Source organism: Balaenoptera musculus, chromosome 11 (assembly GCF_009873245.2).
Source record: "Balaenoptera musculus isolate JJ_BM4_2016_0621 chromosome 11, mBalMus1.pri.v3, whole genome shotgun sequence".
Taxonomy (NCBI): domain Eukaryota; kingdom Metazoa; phylum Chordata; class Mammalia; order Artiodactyla; family Balaenopteridae; genus Balaenoptera; species Balaenoptera musculus.
This window is the reverse complement of record NC_045795.1, coordinates 65,745,697-65,761,460: the sequence shown is the minus strand read 5'-3', so window position 1 is coordinate 65,761,460 and position 15,764 is coordinate 65,745,697. Positions and strand designations below refer to the sequence as shown.

General features: G+C 39.8%; 1 protein-coding gene across 4 annotated transcripts in view; it reads right to left on the bottom strand.

Moving 5' to 3' along the window:
- Positions 1-15,764, bottom strand: part of RBM6 (RNA binding motif protein 6) — a 111,148-nt gene that overhangs the window by 50,952 nt on the left and 44,432 nt on the right. For 2 of the 4 annotated variants that reach the window (XM_036867979.1, XM_036867980.1), the window contains exon 6: positions 7,014-7,087. The exons of 1 other annotated variant lie outside the window; for it this stretch is intronic. In XM_036867979.1, coding sequence (XP_036723874.1) covers positions 7,014-7,087 — 74 coding nt within the window. Of the gene's footprint in view, positions 1-7,013; positions 7,088-15,764 lie in introns of those variants that run through there. One more of the 4 variants, XM_036867982.1, reaches the window with a different exon arrangement.

Here is a 15,764-nt window from a genome sequence, read left to right as displayed (position 1 = left end):
ACTTTTCAGGCATCTCTGAGTCCCAAGAGGTAGATAAGCAGCCAAGAAAAAGGAAGGCAACCAAGTAGAGTCCAGTGTTATAGAATCACCCTGTACTACTGAGTATATACCACATGCCAGCTGCCATACCAAGCACTTCACATACATTACATACTTTAATCTAACAATTGCTCTGAGGTAGGTACTGTGATTATCCCTCCATTTTATAGATGAGGACACTGAGCTTCAGAAGTTACAAAAGAGCTAGGAACTGATGAAGCTGGAATCTTAAACCTGTCTGTGCTCCTAACACTATACTGTCTGGAGGTATACAAAGTCATAAACCAAAGTTATAACCAAGACCACAAAGGGAACTGTGCCTTTGTATAACCCCTGAACTAGTTAATTAGAATTATACAAATTCTGCTTTTTTTTTTCAATAACTGTCTGTAATCAAGTTCCAAAATTAGCACTTTGCACAATCTCATTTTTATAAAAAGTCAAACATTGGGGCTTCCCTGGTGGCGCAGTGGTTGACAGTCTGCCTGCCAATGCAGGGGACACGGGTTCGAGCCCTGGTCTGGGAAGATCCCACATGCCGCGGAGCGACTAGGCCCGTGAGCCACAATTGCTGAGCCTGCGCGTCTGGAGCCTGTGCTCCGCAACAAGAGAGGCCGCGACAGTGAGAGGCCCGCACACCGCGATGAAGAGTGGCCCCCACTTGCCACAACTAGAGAAAGCCCTCGCACAGAAACGAAGACCCAACACAGCCATAAATAAATAAATAAATAAATAAATAAATAAAAAGTCAAACATTAACTAAAAATACAAGCTGGGGGCCTCCCTGGTGGCGGAGTGGTTAAGAATCCACCTGCCAATGCAGGGGACACGGGTTCGAGCCCTGGTCCGGGGAGATCGCACATGTCGCAGAGCAACTAAGTCCGCGCACCACAACTACTGAGCCTGCGCTCTAGAGCTCGCAAGCCACAACTACTGAGCCCGAGTGCTGCAACTACTGAAGCATGCATGCCTAGAGCCCGTGCTCTGCAACAAGAGAAGCCACTGCAATGAGAAGCCCGCGCACCGCAACGAAGAGTAGCCCCGGCTTGCTTCAACTAAAGAAAGCCTGCGTGCAGCAATGAAGGCCCAACACAGCCAAAAATAAATTAATTAATTAATAAATTTAAAAAAAAACAAGCTGAAAGAAATATGGCAACATCAAAGCACGAGGTTAAAATATACAGGCACATGTCCAATTTAGAACCAATTAGGAACTAAATTATTTCAATCCACAGAAATGAACCATGTGTAACAAAAATAATCATAAATCTCATCATAGGAGACACATTGGAAATTTCCCTTAAAACTGCCAAATGATAAACGTTTACTTTTCAAATTCAAGAAAACTAAACTGACTCCAGTTCAGAGTACCTTTTACAATTATTGGAAAAAATCTGAGAGAGGCAACGCCAGTGGCTAGTTACCAGAGTTTAGGGTTTTAAGGTCACAGGCTAGACTCCCAGTGTGGTCTAACCATACTCCATGCCCCACATGTGGTATGTCTCTTGCACTTCCTCTTGAGAAAATTTAAGATTTGATCACTGAGGCAGGAGAAACACCTAGAGAGACCTGATAATCAGTCCCAACCAACAGGCTAAATAAGAAGTATCGTTGATGTAAAAATAATCCCCTGGACACTGCCACTAAATCCTTTTTTAACCATATACTCCATGAAGCCAAAACTGGAGCTGCTATAATTTAGGACTTTCTTGTCCAGTCAGATGAGAAGTTGTGTGTTAATAACAAATAAACACTCAATGTTCACTGCGTGCCAGGCCCAGTTCTAATCACCTTACATGCATTAACTCATTTAATCCCTAGAAGTATGAGAGGACATTGAGACACAGAGATGTTATGTTATGCCACTTGCCCAAGTTACATAGTACAAGGTGACAGAGCTGAGAAGCAACCCCAAGCGGTCTGCCTCCAGAGTCCATGTATTTACCTACTGAGCTAGCTGGATGGAGATCAGAGTCCATATATTTAACTACTATGATATATTGCCTGGTGCCCAGCCAAGACTCAATCACTGGACAGGTAACCAAACTGCATAATCAGATCATCAATCCTTAAAATCGTTTAAAAAAAATATTTTATTTATTTATTTATTTGGTTGGTTGTGCCGGGTCTTAGTTGCAGCAGGCAGGCTCCTTAGTTGTGGCATGCAAACTCTTAGTTGCAGCATGCATGTGGGATCTAGTTCCCTGACCCTGTACTGAACCTGGGCCCCTGGCATTGGGAGCTCACAGTCTCAACCACTGCGACACCAGGGAAGTCCCCCTTAAAATCATTTTTAATTCTCCAGAATACCCCAACTCTCCGGAGAGTGAGAATCTTCAATAATTGTTGATTTACACACATTTTAGAATTCATTTTCCTTTCTGTTTCCCACCAATACCTCTACTGAGGGCACTCAGGAGACGGTACTGAAATTGAAATTTCCAGAAAGAATGGCATGACTCAAGCCACAAGTTATACAGCTGAGCTCTGGCCAGGATGCCACATTCTCTTCAGTGAAGTAGTTTTAGGGTGAGGGTTTAGGCAACGCCACAGCCTTGCAGGAATTTATAAAGATTATTTTTTTTTTGTTACTTGGAAAGCACACAATTCAAGTACTGAAACGTTTCATACAGTATTGCTAACAACTTAAATAAGATTCCAACAAACTGAGTCTCAGCTCATTTTTTCCATCATGGCCTCAACAAAGTCTTCCCATCCCCCAAAACATAAGCGTTCCCTATTCATCTCATTTTAACCACAAGGACAGATCCCATTTAAGATTTGGCTTCCTTCACATACCTTCAGAAATACCCTGGCCATCCTGGTATCTTCAAAAACTCAAACTCTCTTAAGTTTGTTGACACAAAAAAAACACTATTTCAGAAAACTTCATGTATTCTACAGTCTTCATCCCACATACTAGAAAAAGCCAGTGTTTGAAGGAATTTTCATGTTAGGTGATAACAGCATCCTTTTCCCTTGCACTTTATAAAGTCAGGCTGATTCTGTCATGTAGCCAAGTCATCTTTAGTTAAAGAAGGTCACTGATGCTAATAAAGTTGAGTAAAAACTCCAGAGAAATGAATTATTCTCCCAGAGCCCTTTTATAAGGGCACTTTAGTGACTATTTGGTCGAACAGAAATAGGCAACAAACATCATACCTGCAAATCTGAGAAAATAAAATGCTGCAGACCAAATGACAACAGTTTGAGAGAACTAGCACAACTGGGCAACCACTGAGAGATATTCTAACACAGTGCTTCTTACTCCCTTCCCCAAGTCCCAGTGCAATGGCACACAAAGAGAAAGGAGATAATAGTCACTCTCAATCCCCAGGGACTTGGACAATAAAGAAAGCCAAGGGTATATGACACTGCTAGAAATACCTTTCCCAGGAAGGGATAGAATAAAAGGTTCTGCATCTCACAGTGTTTGCTGGCTTTCTACTTCTCCTAGACAGAGATGGTGAAGGTATGAGCTGACAGACCTCTGTAGGAAATTACTTTCCCAGACAGACAGCTGTTGGCTAAGTGATGCCCTGATGAGTCCCCTTGGCCACCATGCTCAGTACTGCTGCAGAGCATCCTACTAGTTTGATGTCTCCATTAAGGCACTGGGAAAGGGCTAGAGGGGCCTTAGTTATCATCCTGAACAACCTCATTATGCACACATACCCCACAATATCTGACAAAGCAAGCTGGCAGAAACCTCCTTTATCCCCTTCCCCAGACTTATAAGTATCAGTCAATGATAAATAAAAGACATTTCACATCAAGAGTCAGGATAGTGAAGAGTTATAAAAATCTCAACCCAAAGCATTTCATAGAACCCTCCTCAGAAGCATATACACAGACTACTCAAAGGTGCCCTGTAGATGGTGACTCAGAATTCATATTAATTTGGTCTATAAGTAAAACTTGGAGGGAAGGAGAATGGATGAATAGACATCTTCCACAAACACTTGCACCTTACTCCAAGGAGTAAGGACTTCTTCCCTCACATTCTTATGTCTCTCATAAGATTTTAAATTGCTGTGTTATTGGGAGCTTGATCCACATCCATTTCCTTAAGGAAAATCCAGATATAAAAATTTTTTTCCCGGAATTATGATTGGAAATTACTTGACATGAAGAAGAGGAAGAGGAGGAGGAGGAGATGACTGTCTAATTTCAAATGCTTACTAGATATCAGATGCTATGCTAAGTGTTCTGTATACATTATGCACCAAGAGTCACTACTCAAATTCTATGTTATTCCTCAAGAAGTTTCCCTAACCACCTCATCTAAAACTGCCCTCATATGCATTCTCTCAATACCCTGCTTCATCATCTTTATAGCACTTAGCACTATCATATATTATTTTAAATTTGTCTACTTGCTTATGTTCTGACTTCTATCACTAAAACAGAAGTTATATAATCTGTCTCATTTACTGCAGCATCTCCAGCATCCAGAAAGGTGCCTAGTACACAGCAGGCACTCATGAATGCATGATCTCGTTTAATCCACTCCAGGGTCCCATGAGGTACGGGTAACAGAGGGAACTGAGGCCAAGGGAGGTTAAGAAATTTGCCAGAGACAACCCAGCTAGGAAGTAACATCTGACTATAGAACCTACACTCCTCTTTTCTATGCTATACTACCTAATTACAAATATCCCCCTGAATATTCCATTCTCAAAATTTTTCTCATCAGAATGGTTTGTACACATCTGAGCTGTGGTAAAGGTTATTAAAAGAATATTGACTGGGTCATGAAGTCTATGCAGTTCAGCGAGAGGATTCTATTGCATGGCGGTGTTAGCAGTGTGACCTCTGTCCCACGGCTAGGGGAAGAATAAAAATCTAGGAAATGGGGTTGACTGAATAAGGGTATGGTGATGCCTTATTAAGAAATAACTCCAGTGAATACTGAAAATGTTATCAGACAGAATTTGGAGTTTATCTGAGAGAACACTCTATGGAATCCGTGAGTACCACATAATCTCTGTCACCTTTCTTAGTATGAGATTATAAGGTCCTAGAAGACAGAGGCTGTCTCTTACTTGCTCTCCTGCACAGAGTGACATATGGTACCCTATGCAAGAGCATGGTTACCCGTCAAAACATTCTATTTCACATCTAGAAAAATTCTGGCCTTGCTCCTGCTTTATTCTGGTGTCCCATTCACTGGGCAAAGGTCATTCATGAGGGATCTGGGAGTCCTAAGAGTGTTCAAAGAATGGGTGGGAAGGGTGGGGGGAGATATGTCTATAGGCCACACCCCCTTGACACTGCTTGTGTAAATGAACATTTTTCCAGATGTACCTCTAACAGAAATCCAGCATAAGGATAATCCTTATTTTTAAAGAAGGCTGCCCTAGTTCTATTTGACATTACTCTTTAGGAGGCTGGATACTTTAGATAGGATTTTTTGGGGGATAGAAGGAAGAGGCAGTTAAGACACAGTATGGTTATTTTTAAGATTAAATAGCTCTGATAAAAAGCAACATCCTTCTAGGAGAAACACACAGTTGGGAGAATGGTACAAAAGAAATGGCATCTGCCATGGCTCCCCATTTATGTTTCTACCACTCACAATATTCTTTAGTACAGTGGCAAAGGATTTAAAGATTACTCACTGATAAAGACAAGAGGCTTATGAATTAAATGAATGTTCTCAAATTAGGACAGATTGTTAGAATGGAATCAACCATAAGCATACAGACTAGGACTTTTATTCCTCTCTCCAAATATTGGCAGATAGCATTTTCTGACACATAATTAGTATCTGTTAAATGACTGACTCAATGATGGACACTCAACAAATCAGGCAACAAGAATTCTGTCAAGGGGATATGGTCCTAATGCAGTCATTTTCTGAGGATCTAACAGTATTTATACTACTAACAATAGGAATGGATACGTCAAGTTTCCTCTAATTACTTCTTGATCCCAGAGGATTTAGAGCATGTCATCTCCATTGCCATAAAGGGGGAACATGGTCAAAGAAGGGAAAAAGTTAAATGTGATGAGCCATGCTGAATGGAACAAAGCTGATGAAAGGGCATTAGGCTATGAAAGAGGAACAGTTCCCATGCAATACTACTCTTCTCTGGCAGAGCCTTCTTTTAAGATTCTGGGTGCATCGCAATCACAATGTTAAGCACAGGCAGTGGGTACATAAAAATCAAACTGTATCACTAAGCTTCTTTCTCCCACTTTACAGATGGAGGAACTAACACACCACAAAGAAAACAACTTTCCCCAAGGAAACACGATGACAAGGATTCTATCCATTTCATAATTCCTCCCAAAACTACCAGGCAGCGTTCAATTAAAGACCCAGATGACAGTTCTAGGTGGCAAGCTAAATACATCTAGGTGTTTCAAACATAAGGTGAGTACAGATTCAGATTCACCAGCTCTGACTATATGCAGCTAAGAACTTGAGTACGAAACCCCAATTTGCAAAGAACAATGATGAATGCAAAAGACCCCAACAATCAACAACTAACTCTCTTCTCCCCATTGGCCCTCTTCCAAAAGTAGCACACGCAGGCAGGACCTGAGTGCCACAGGAATTGCCATCAGTGGTCTTCACCCTAGGTCTGGGTGTAAGTACTGACCTAGAATTCCTGTGCCAGGAAGTTCCTTCAGATCACAGACAGGCAAGGATCATTCTTTGCATCTGGATCCCAAGCTCAGTCACATTCCAAAGGGAAGCACTCCAGACCTGTCATTTTTTTCCACCTACTGTCCTTGGAATATGGTGCAACTACAACTGAATGCTATTTTTTAAAATACACTCTGTGCCCATTAACTCTTCTAGAGAAACCTTCCCAGCTTCTTTTAAAGTTTCTCCTGGTTGGAATGTGGTATGCTCCAAATACAGATTTCTGGTACCTTTCCAAAGTTTAATCATTTGAAGCCCTCCCTCCCCATACATAAAAAATATATCCTTCCAGCATCATTTGACCGAAGTATAAAGCAACCTGGTTGGCCTCCATGCATCCGATGGCATCTTCCAAGAGTGAAAACTCCACGCAGACATAGCCATAGTCGTAACCTGGGGACAGCATTTAAATACAGACGGGAGTGGTGTTAGTGCCTTGAAAACACAAAAGACACACTTAAATCCCCTGTTTCTGAACCCCTTAAACACAAGCCCTCCCCACAGCCCCCCACCTCCCCTGTACTAAGCAAAGCTGCTACCCCAAACAGAAAAAAGTACTGAAGGAAAGTCTGGATGTTTGTGGACTTAGAAAGTCATTCCAAAATGGCCTTTTCTATTAACCAAGAAGATTCTTTGCCCTCTTTAGCACTGATGATCTGGTGAGGGTGCCCCAGAATTGGCTAATCCCACAGAAAGTTCAAAGGGGGACCCAAAACATTTTAACCACAGGCTGAGTCTTCTGGAAAAACAAGGTCAACAAGAACAGGAAAGTATCTGGAAAAAAAAAATGTATCCCGAGAGAGGAAGGAGAAGCAATTATCTCAAAGCTATGCTAATAGTCACCACTTATCAAGCAGAAACCACCTTCAAAGACAGAAGTGCTGACAGACTGAGGCAACTATATACCACAGGAAGCTTCTGGTTGGCAGGGGACAGACCATTATCAGGTCTCCTCTTTTTTTCCTTGTTTCAACTCAAGTCATAAGCCAGCTAAAATCTTTATGAAAGGAAGAAGGTGTAAAAGCATAAGTAAGTACAAATGGCTGGGTCCAAAACTGTGCTTATGCACAAAGTTGGGGTAGGCTGGGGGAGAGACAGGAATTGTTAGCAATCAGTACAATGTTCAAGAATTGTATGTACCATCAGAGTACAAAACACCCTTCACCATTTTCCTGAGCAACTGTCATCTGTGACTCTCGTGACCCATGAGATGGGAAGTCATGGGATTTACAAGCTGATAAACTCTAACACTAACCCCATCCTATAATTTCCTTGATACTGCCACCATATGACTACAAAAATATACTTATTAAAGCAATGCTCCACAAGTGGCTTCCATGTTTCCTCCACTGCCTCACAGGATAAAGAAGTTCATCTTTAGGAGCGACACTGTGCAGATGGAACACCAAGAAAAAGATGTGATTTGTTCAAATAAGAAGTAAAACTCAGGGGCTTCCCTGGTGGTGCAGTGGTTAAGAATCCGCCTGCCAATGCAGGGGACATGGGTTCGATCCCTGGCCCGGGAAGATCCCACATGCTGCGGAGCAGCTAAGCCCGTGTGCCAGAACTACTGAGCCTGAGCTCTAGAGCCCGTGCTCTGCAACAAGAGAAGCCACGACAATGAGAAGCCTGCGCACCACAATGAAGAGTAGCCCCCGCTCGCCACAACTAGAGAAAGCCTGTGTGCAGCAATGAAGACCCAACACAGCCAAAAATTTTTTAAAAAACACAAATAAATAAATTTATTTTTAAAAAAAAAAGAAATAAAACTCAGGGAAAGAGAAACCACAAAAAACCTAGGTCAATTATGAGCACAAAGTATATATAATAACAGAAAACTGGTATCATTGAATCAAGGTAATAAAGACCAAAAAAAGAAAAAAAAAAAAAAGGAAAAGGAAGAGGAAAACAACAAAAAAAAAGCTAGGGCAAGAGAAAATATAACTTAAAAACAGACCAAACTTGGTGAAATGGGTTGGATCCCTTGTCACATGGAATGAATGGCCTGAAATGTTTTATTATGATATAGGTAAGGCTTTAGATCTGTTACATACTCCAAGTTCATTACGAAATGTTACAATGGTATAATTTGATTCTTCCTTTGAATTTTAGGAAATGACCGGGAAGAAAAGAAAGCTACTAGAAATCTCAGCACCACCTTAGGTGGACAGAGACTTTGTACCTGATTTCACAGCTCTGACCAACACAGATTAGAACTAACCCCTGGAATCTCTATTTAAACTTACCACAACAAAATCAGTCTTCTCTGATTAGTAACTATTTGGATAAATGAAACTACTTTAGAGAAACAGTATATGCATTTGTATATACCCTATTAACAGCAGAAATTGTTTTGTTACATATTTCCTTTCAAGTGGATTTTCTTGATTCAACTCAGTGAACATCTCATACGTAAAACATTCTGCATTTTGTAAAGGGCTCTGAGTGTTCTTGGGAAACACTGCAGAAGAGCAGAAGCAACTAAAGTTCCTTTTATCACCAAGTATCTACTGTAAACATTCAAATTCATGTCCACAATCAGAAAGGGGCAGCCATGGAACAAACAGATATACTCTCAAGTGTGTTGATTACCTCTACAGAACACTGTCAAAGGAGCGTCCAGGTGTGTGGAAAGCAAACCCTCTCCATAGCTGCCAAAATGAAAAACACAGGGAACCAACACCAAATTGGCAAAGCCCTGAGTTTCCTTTCTGTTCTTAAAGAAGTAACTATTGTGGCCCAGAGGAGCACACAGAATCTATGTGCATAAAAAGAAAGGATTCATGGCAACATTCATACTTTGCTAAAGAACAAACAGACTTTGATACTAATGTCACTGCAAAGGAAAAGATACTAGAGGAGACATAATGAGCATCTAGAGGAGATATAATGAGCATCTAATAGCATCTCTATACAATCCTGAGATACTATATGTTGACAACGTACTTCAGATATAATATTTAAATTTATAAGCCCAACATTCAACTTCTTCTGCCTGAAACTTTAGCTATCAAACAAAAACAGAAATTTAAAGTTTAGGGAATTCCCTGGCGATCCAGTGGTTATGACTCGGTGCTCTCACTGCTGGCGTCCAGGTTTGATCCCTGGTCAGGGAACTAAGATGCCGCAAACGATGCAGTGTGGCCAGAAAAAGCAGAAAAGTTTAACTATAATACCTAAAATTTTAAAAATAAATAAATAAAAATTAAAAAGGACCCAATCTTGATCCAAAGCATTTTGTGTTTCCAAGACTCAGAGTTGTACTATAAGGACTTTCATAAATTGCCAAAACGGGTGATGATACCAAGTAATATTTACAAAGCACCTGTAGGTGCAAGACTGTATTCTAAATATTTTACATATAGTTAATCCTCACATGACTATCCTATAAGGTAAATATTATTAACCCCATTTTACCCATCATGGGGAAGCAGTCAAAGAAAGAACAAGTAATTTGTTCAAAATCACTTCAATGCTAAGTAGCAATACCTGGCTTCAAACCCAGTCAGTCCAGATTCAAATTGATGTTAACCACTACACTGTATAAATTAATCTGATTTCCAACCTCCACGGAGCCCAATCACAGAAAGGATCCCACATGCCTGAGCACAGATAAGACTATGTCTATAGTTAAGAAATATTGAAATCTGAGCACAACAGTTATTTTTATTCTAAAATACCTATGGCAGAACCATTGTGAGTGGGCCTGACTGTGCAAGTTAGAAAGCATTCACTTTCATGGATTGAATATACTGGCTATCAAAATTCTTCTGAAAAGACAAAAACCCAAAAGTCTTGTTGTAAATGATGGCTATAAAAATTACAATATGATAAGATACTTGATATAGTATACTGAATATAGTATATTTTAAAAACTTTAAAATTGAGAACAATTATATAAAATGTGTATAGGAAAAAGGACTAGAATTAAATACAATGAAGCTGCAACTAATTCAGAGGTTAGAGACAAAAGTCAGCATATGAGATGAAAACCATGCATTTTCAATATCATACTTGAACACCCCAAGGTGAAGAACAACATACCATCTCTCAATATAGGTTAAGTCCAACACTGCCAGTTTTTCCTCCAGCGTCGCAACAGATCACGTTTCTTTTGGCTGACACCAGATGAAGAGGTTGGCTTGCATTTAAGGGCCATAATGTATGAAAAATATATCACTTTAAATAACAGAATCACAGCCAGCATAGTGAATGCTCATCCTCAGAGAAAACTGGAGAGACCACCTGAAGCCATAGCCGAGTCACACCCCCAACTCTCATGCTCACTCCATGAGAGGGAAAATGGGGTGTGGGGTAGGGGAGAGGAGTTGAGCAAGCACAGGTGAATATACAGAAATCTGAAAATGATGTAATGTGACACAACTGTAAACAAAAATGATTACAGTGGTTGTATTGAGATAATTGGAATTTTTTTCCTTTAGTTCTCAAATGTAATTTTATAATTCACAGAAAAAGTTCTAGTAGACACAGAAGATGTTCCACTCAGAGACCTAAATGTTTTGAAGACTACCAACCAACCTTGCATTCAGAATTGCTAGGAACCATCTGGAATCATCAAGATGGTAAACTCAGTGTTAACAGTCCCACAGACAGATTCTCACCTAAAAAGAGTAATAAAAAGGTCTCTTTTATTACCTTTTTCTTCCATCATCACATGCTGGGAAGAAACCTGGTGGGCTGATGGGTCTTTGTGGCTTATTTGTATGACTATTAAAAAGCATATCTTACTCCATTTTCTAACCTAAATGTATAGATTTCTCATAGAAATGTGAATGCTCCTTATACTTTTTTTTGCAGTTGAGAAGGATGAGAACAAGGCCAAGGAAGGAAATCTACAAAGGTAATATTAAATTTTCAGTTCTTCTCCATCTTCATTAACCATGTGGTTGCCTGTTCCCCAAAAAAGTATCTGTGATAATAGCTAACCAGATGCTTAGGGGAAAACAAGGTACAGAAAACAAAGCCCTGATAAATAATATCCAATCCCAGAACTAATTCTTTAGTCTCTGTCCCTAGAAAAGCTGACTCAGTGACGCTGACAAACACGGCCCTTGATCATTCAAGCCAACTGTTAGTCTATACCAAGCCCAGTTTTCATAACAGTTATACACCAAGATTATTATCTAGGCAAATGAGATGAGCAGCCCTATATTCAAACTGACCAAGAAAAACCCAACTAAACACAAACAAGTTCAGTTGAATCTCCCATTAGGAGAGTACTGGTTGACTTTGAAAAAGGCCAGAATATACATACCAACTATGAAATGTAAAAAAGAATCAGAATTTTAAAGGACATAGGCAGAGGGAAAAATTAATTTTTAAAATTTTATTGGGTATCTTTGAGGAAAAAGAAAACACAGGGATTTTTCCCTTTAAACAAGGAGTAATATTTCTGTGGAAACAAAGCATTATGAATATAAAAAGCACCATGAAAAATATTAATAGAGATTCAAGAGGGCTTAGTTCTATCGGTCTTGTTTTCCTAATTCCATTTCACTGGGAATATAGGTGTTTAGAAGAAAAGTAAAATATTATCAGGTTAGAGATTTTAACAAAAGTCAAACAGAACTGATCCAGGTATCTGAATTCCCATCAATGGAAATAACATGACAAAGGAGGCCTGTGTGAAAGATTTCCAACAGATACTTTGCTATGTTAAAACCTCAAATGAGTATGTACCTGCAGCTTTCATTAGGAAAATTAGGAAAATATCTGACTTACATGTCAAAATACCATCTGGGAAGAATGAAACTGGCCTATATGAAATCATCACTTTGACATCTTATAAGCACTTTCAATTCTCTCTCCTTCAACTATGCATATAAGGATTGCTGGTTTATAATAAAACAGATGAAACTACAAAGATATACACTGATGATTACTTGTTAAATTTTTGAAAACTGCATATGGTTCTATTTTATCTAGCTTTCCATCTGCACCAGCTGGTTATTTTTTTAAAATATTTTTTTTGGTTTGTATTTTCAAGTAGTTTTCAAAATCCAAAATTAATCTTAGGGTCACTTCATTCTGATGATGGATGGTTCTCGGGCCCAGATTAACATTTGTTAGGAAATTCTCACCCTTATTCAACTCATTTCAATTCCACTGACATTTACAACGCTATGTGAGCACAGAGGAGGGGAGTGTCCTAGCCCTCAGAGAGCTTAGTCTAATGGAAGAGTTATGACAAGTAGATAAGCATAGACCATCTCAAAATGCTATGTAAGTCAAAAAAGGGAACATTTTTTTTTTTCTGAACTATAATTGACAAATAATACTGTATTACTTTTAGGATACAACATGATGATTTGATATATGTATATACGGCAAAATGATTACCACAATAAGTTCAGTTAACATCCATCACCATACACAGTTACGATTTGTTTTCCTTGTGGTGGGAACTTTAAAGATCACCTCTTTGCAACCTTCAAATATCCAACACAGTACTGTTAACTATAGTCACAACCCTGTATATTAAATCCCCAGGACTTTTTTAAAATCTGGGAACAACTACTCTTTTTAGAGCCAATGATCTAGTTCAATTTTTGTTCACTTGAAAACCACCAAAAAAACCTACAGAGCCACCACCAGAAATAAGATCTGAGTTTTTCCCCCCAGCTAAGAACACTCCAACCTGACAGGAAAGATGGTACAGGAGTGGCAAAAAGGATCACCCAAGAGAGGAGTAGCATCAATGCTGAAGCAAACTGCCCATGCAGAGAGATGATCCCAGAACAATAGAGGTCCCAGACTAAGTGGGGGAGGGGGATATTTTCATTTCTGTACACCCAACACTAGCATAATACCCGGCACGCAGTGTCGCTCAGTCAATGTCACATCACTTGTAATGAGTATCTTCACTGGAGCAACACACAAGAAAGTAACTTCTACAGTTATGTACATAGGCAAGAAGCTACAGCTAATTCACCACGTGCCCTCAGGCAAGCCACTTCTCTCTGGGCCTGGATTATCTCATATGCCAAGTAGCAATGATGGTAACTCCTTTGCAGGGTGGTTTCAGGGGTGCATGAGATAATACATTTCAGTACCCCTGTGCTTCTATTACAAAGCACTCTCAGGGACTAAAGATGAGACAGCTGCCCCTGTGTTGCTGCTAAAATTTTAGCACTGATGAATTTCCTCACTGATTTCTAGTGTATACTAAAAACATATCTGATTTTCCCATAGGTCACAAAGCTATTTTCATTTTGACTGGGAAAGAAAGTATGGCCCATAAACATTTTTTCCCCACTGCCTTGGGTCTTAGTACAAAAAGGACAATTCACCAATGTTCTAAGGGGCTCTGGGAAGGTTCTACAAAGATAATGGCTTCTGAGCTGCAAGTTGTTCAAGATGACAGCAGATCACACTAGCCTAGCCACTCAACTATTCCAGAAGTGAACTAGCATCTAGAGAAGAGTTAGCAGACAGATGGCATTCTGTGAGACTCATGCTGACCAGACCATGAGCCTAAGGTCATCTATGCCCTGTAATAGAGAACAGAGGTCCAACAAAAGGTAGCAGGTACCAACCAGATACAGCTTTAGGATCCCCATCTGTGGTATCATAGAGAGATATTTGGTCTTTGCTCCAGTTTCCTGACACAGAGCTCCTAAAACTCTTGGAATTTCCTGAGTGATAAGAGCGATGAGTCTTTTGTTTTAATGAGACGACTCCTGGTGGGCTCCTAGATAGTTCCAGGATGGGGCCTGGTCATCGGAAAAACCAAGACTTGATTAAAAGCTTGGAACTTTCAGCCTCATACCCTAACTTCCAGGGAGGGGAAAGGGGCTGGAGATTGAGTCAATCACCAATGGCCAATGAGGTAATCAATAATGCCTACATAATGGAACCGCCATAAAAACTTCTAAATCATGGGATTTGTAAAGCTTCCAGGTTGGTGAACATATCCACATTCCAGGAGGGTGGTGCACCCTAACTCCATGGGACAGAGGCTTTTACGCTTGGAACCCTTCCAGACCTAAGTACCTATCTACCTCTTCACCTGGTCCTGTATAATAAACTGGTTAAGTGTTTCCCTGAGTCTTGTGAGCCATTCTAGCAAATTATCAAATCTGAAGGGGGTGGGGGATTGTGAGAACCTCCAACAGACGTATGGGTAACCTGGGGATCTGATACTTGTGAATGGCATCTGAAGTAAAGGCAGTGTTGTGGGACTAAGCCCTTAAACCTGTGGAGTCTGACGCTAACTCTGGGTAGTTAGTGTCAGAACTGAAATGAATTATAGGATACCCACTTAGTGCCAGAATTGGTTGGTGTCAGGAGGAAAAAAAATCTCTCACCATCTCTCTGCCTATATGACACAGAGGCATACACCGCTTTCTGCTGACATCACTCCAGAACATATTCAGACCTCCATTTCTCAATTTACATGAAGTTTGTCGCCCCCACTCCCCCCACCCCATGCCAAGTTCAACTGCAAACACCACTGTAATCAGCTAACTTACTGACGGCACTTGTCCTCCATGCAGTCATTTTAAAATACAGGACTATTCTTGACAAAGATTTACCAAAACCTTTCATCAGATATGCTTGTACATTGTCAAACATACTCATTGTCTTATAAACAAGGTGAGCACTTTCTAGGACTTGATATTAATCTGAAAGCTAAAATGAAAAATTTTCTAAAAAATATAGAATTTTAAATTACTTACAATTAGACAAACAGAACACTCTACTCCCTCAACATAACACCATTGCATAGTTTTAGAAATTAAAATTAAGTCTGTCAGAATTTTTGACAAAAATTTCTTGAGAGGATCTACTCATCCAATATTTTATTTCCAAAGTTAGCACATACATGTTAACTAATGTTAACTAATACTTTCAGGTTGAAGAAACATATCCCAATACTTACACAAATATTATTTAACCACCAATTCACACATAACCTCACACATTGCTACCAGGAATTTTTGTAGCTTGGAGTGTGAGATAAGACAACAGGACTAATATTTTCTTCTTTGATTTGAAGACAAGCAAAGGCAGGAAATCATTTAATTTGTGACACAAATTCAATTGCTAG